The sequence below is a fragment of the Corvus brachyrhynchos genome, unplaced genomic scaffold (genome assembly GCF_000691975.1).
Source record: "Corvus brachyrhynchos isolate BGI_N302 unplaced genomic scaffold, ASM69197v1 scaffold12, whole genome shotgun sequence".
Classification (NCBI taxonomy): domain Eukaryota; kingdom Metazoa; phylum Chordata; class Aves; order Passeriformes; family Corvidae; genus Corvus; species Corvus brachyrhynchos.
In genome coordinates, this window is record NW_008237885.1 from 7,218,053 (window position 1) to 7,222,274 (window position 4,222).

At 41.9% G+C, this 4,222-nt stretch overlaps 1 protein-coding gene across 1 annotated transcript in view; it reads left to right on the forward strand.

The window, feature by feature from the left end:
- The window catches only part of SLITRK1 (SLIT and NTRK like family member 1), a 4,921-nt gene extending 2,862 nt beyond the window's left edge, over positions 1-2,059 (forward strand). Inside the window, exon 2 of the mRNA XM_008632430.1 lies at positions 1,860-2,059. Coding sequence (XP_008630652.1) covers positions 1,860-2,059 — 200 coding nt within the window. The remainder of the gene's footprint in view (positions 1-1,859) is intronic.
- Positions 2,060-4,222: the final 2,163 nt, after the last annotated feature.

Below are 4,222 nucleotides of genomic sequence, written 5' to 3' on the forward strand. Positions count from 1 at the left end.
GGGTGCGGGCGGGGCGGGGGCGGCCGCCACCCGGGACCGGCCCTTCCCTCTCCGGCCGGGGACAGCTCTGCACCTCTGCTGCTACCTTTTGTGAGAAACGAAACACACAGACACACGCACGCCCTTCCTCACGACCCCCATAGCAAGCGCCGAGGCCCAGTGGGCGGCGGGGGGAGCCCGGCGCCGGGGCGCATCCCTGCAGCGCCGCGCAGCCCGGCACAGTGCGCGCATCTCCCGCCCGTGCGCGGCCGGGGCGGTGACGGACAGGCGAGGAAACGCATCCTTCGGCTCCGGCAGGGCTAAACACGGCTCCTGGTTTTGTTGGGCTTTTGTTCTATTGTGTTGGGGTTTGATTTGCTTTTTTGCCCTCTTCCCTTGTGGACCGACCCCTTTCCAAGAGGCCGGGAAAAGGAGGGAGGCAGAGGACTGGTGTTGGCCTCCTCCTGATGGCAAAGCAGGAGGGGAAAGTTGCACGAAGGCATGAATGTAATGTAAATAAATGACTCCGACTCCGAAACAAATAGACAAATGGACAAAAAAAAAAAAAAAAAGTGCTGCATGGCTCGCATGGATACAACGCACCCCAGGGACGCTCCAGCCCCGACTGGAAGCAGCGTCTAGTTCACACCATCATCCCTCTTACCTGATAAGTCCCTTCGTATCAAACCTTCTATATACGAAATACAGTATAATAATAAAAAGTGCCATTTCGCCAGTTTTTTTGTGTGATCAATAGGCAGTAGAGATCGTACTTTTACTGTGGAAAAAAATTGTAAAGATTTTATTTAAGACATAGTTGCATGAATATTCTCATTGGATTTTTTAATTTTAATTTTTATTTTTTGGTGGGAATTACTTTGCTGGGAGATTTGCTTTGTTGATAGTGGGTTGTGTTTTGTTTTTCGGGGGACGTGGGGGAGGGTAGGCTTTGGTTTTGTTTTCTCTCTTCTTTTTCAATATACATATTCAGTATTGCCTTTCCATCTGAATGTAAAAATTAGTACCCTTGATTTCTATTAAGGTAACAGTGTAAACATACTACAAAAAAAAAAAAATCCAAGGCAGTTAAGCATGACCAATTAATGTCACTCTAGCGCTTAGGCTGCAAAGTTTAATGGTAGAAAATTCTGTGCTGTTGTAAATCTTACTATAACTTGAGGAAAACAGAACTGAGGAAGCAAGTGAAACTTACTAATTCTATTCGAGGATTTTATAATGGCATATTTTTTCAGTATTAAAGTGAAAATGTTTTCAACTCCGGGTCCTCACCATTTTTCCAGCATCCAGTTCTTGCAAACGGGTTACTTGGGTTTAGGGGACAGAGCCTCCTTTCAGTGCTCTGTGTGTGTTTCTCTCCCTCCCTCCCTCTCTCTCCCTCCCTTCCTCTATCTCATTCATTCACAGGCAGAGGCACAAACACCCTTCCTTCCCCCCCTTTCCCAATGTAAATAACACACAGAAGTTTCCTGCTGCCTGCCTCCTCCCCTCTCCCTCCCTCCCCTCGCCTCCATTTTTCCTTTTTTTTTTTTCGAGGCAGTGAATCCCTTTATTAATACTGTGAATCTCTCTCTGCTGCCGCTGCTGTCACCGCCTCTGCTGCACACACTGCAGATGTATTAGGGATGTTAGTGGGAATTTGCTTTAAGTGCCTCTGCCCAGCTTGGTCTCATTAAGCTGGAGCCGAATTTCCGCGGCCGGCATTCCCGCCCGGGAGCAGGTTGCCCGGTGGGGTCGCTCGGGCGGCCGCGCTCCAGCAGCTGCCGCCAGTGGGAAAACGAATTAGCGCGCAGGGGTTTTCCGGGTCCTGCACTGGGTACCTCCACCCTTTGATATTAAAAGCTGAAAAAACCACGGCGCAGTGCTGCAGTTGGACTTCAGGCAGCTCGCGTTTGATCCCGTTCCTGTACGGGAAAGTGCCCCTAAACTCAGTCAAACTTGTAAAGGCGAAAGTCTCTGCAAATCACTTGTAACTCACAGCTCAAGTCCCAGTGGAGATGTGGAGAATTTCAGTCACGTTGCTCCTGGCTTTCTCCAGGCAGAGAATCCTTTTAAAGAGTGAAACACCGTAAGGGACTTGCTAAACTTCAAATACTGATTTGGTTTGCTTTATAGGAAATGCCCACCTTTGGGATCTGTGAGGAGAAAACAGACATACATACACACTGCAATAGGTACGCTCTTGAAAATGACGCAGAAGCCTGATCCCAGATATTCATGAACTATTAAACACGGGGAATCTGTCATTCCTCCAGAATCCTTTATCACTGTGGAAAAATCTGCAGTCTCCTAGAAAATACCTTGAAGTTTGGCTGGGCAGCTCTGAAAATGGCATGGCCTGCTTAACTATACAAACCATTCCTATTTCAAGGTCCCTTCTTTATTCCACCTTGCTGCCTCATTAGACAGATTTTTCTGCCAGGACACTCTGTGTAAGACAAAGTGAAGGCAGCAGAGGCACTAGTTTGCCACTGTGCAATCTACTGTTGTGCAGTTTGAGAGGAAAAAGCAAATGCACTTACATGTGAGCCAGTATTTCTGTCCTTAGGAGGCCATCAAATTTAGCTTAGAAATAGTCCAAAACAACCTGTTTAGGTATAAGCTAGTGCACCCTTAGAAGACTACCTAAGTCTAGCTGCCTTCTTCATGATATTGTAGTGACAAAATTGAGTAACTGAGAAAATTAAGAATACGTCCCATGGTAAAAAGAATAATAATTATGTTAGAAACACTGTAACGGAAGTTAAGATAAAACAAATAATAAATTAAAATGCAAAATCACTGACTGAAATCAGACATGCATGCATTTTAGAGAATATAATGCTAAATATGTAATTTTAATTTGTCATCATTGAAAAGTAGCATAAAGTTGCAAATTTTCTCCTTTAGCTTCCAAAAAATGCTAGTTCATTGGCACACCTAAATAGAAATGTCAGTTCAATTGAAATGTTGAAGACATGTATTTATCGCCCTGTTTCTAGGTTGTGGGGAAATAACAAAATGGAACTTTCTATGTCATTTTCTGATTTTAACATTCAGGATTCTTTCTTTCATCTTGCAGACACTTGCCCTTAAGACACATAGATCACCCAGCTCTCTGAGATGATGTAATAATTACCAGGCCTTGAATTACAATGCTTATCTTGTTTACATGTTTAGCACTTCCGTAATTGTTTTTATGAAAACAAAACACTCAACAAAAAAAGAAACATAGGCGAAAGAAAAGGGATTAAGGATGTTTTGAAGAGGAGTGAAGTGCAAATATATTAAGCATGTTCAGTTTACAAAAAGTTAATGTTTTATTTGCTGATAAAGACTGTAATGATATTTCTAATATTGGAAGCCTATGAACTATCCATGCTGTGTCAAAATATGCATTTTTTCCTGCTAAATTAAGAATCTCATAACTTCAAGCACAGTATATATCACATTAAGTTACTTTTTGCTTAATCATCACAGCAAAGACATTTATATTCTTTCAGAAAAGGAAGAAAAGGAACAGATACATTATTTAGTTAGTTAAAAAGAAGGTTGTTTGTGGTTTGTTTTTATTTCTGCAAGCACTTCAACTAAGAATAGCCTAGAATTTAAACTGTTGCCATAGAAATATATGACTTTATACATGGTAGTCTCCTGCATGTCATTGCAGAAGACTGAATGAAACTCTAGAAGCAACCTGATAAAATTTTAAATTCATACCCATATGTATAATTTTGAGCAGAAGTGTAATGTTGGAACTGCACAGAAATGTGTTATTATGTTGCTTTACTAAATGTATTGGTTGTGTCAGGTTGTTTTATAACTTCAGTGCAGTTGCACTGAAAATACAGTTTCAGATCTGCTTGCAAACTAAGTGATGTAATCTTTCAGGGGATTTATTGTTTGGTTTGGGTTGGAGTTTATTTCCTGAGTTGTTTTTTATTTAGCTTTAGGGGGTTTTTTAGCAAGAGTGGGGGCAGATGTTATCTGATGTAGAAGAAAAGGCTTTGTGTCTTTACTCAGGTAGAAAAGCGATGAACTACAAAAGGTGAATATTTCACTCTTTTTTAATGTTGGTTGCAAAACACATTAGGGTGAAAATTAGGGCAGAAAGAGGCTGAAAAATGCTAGTCCTTCCCAACAGAACAATTTCTATCTTCCATTATCCGTGAAACAATTTGTAGTTCTCACAAATATAAAATTTTCCCAAAGGCAAGTAGCTCTTAGTAAAGTGACAAACTCTTTC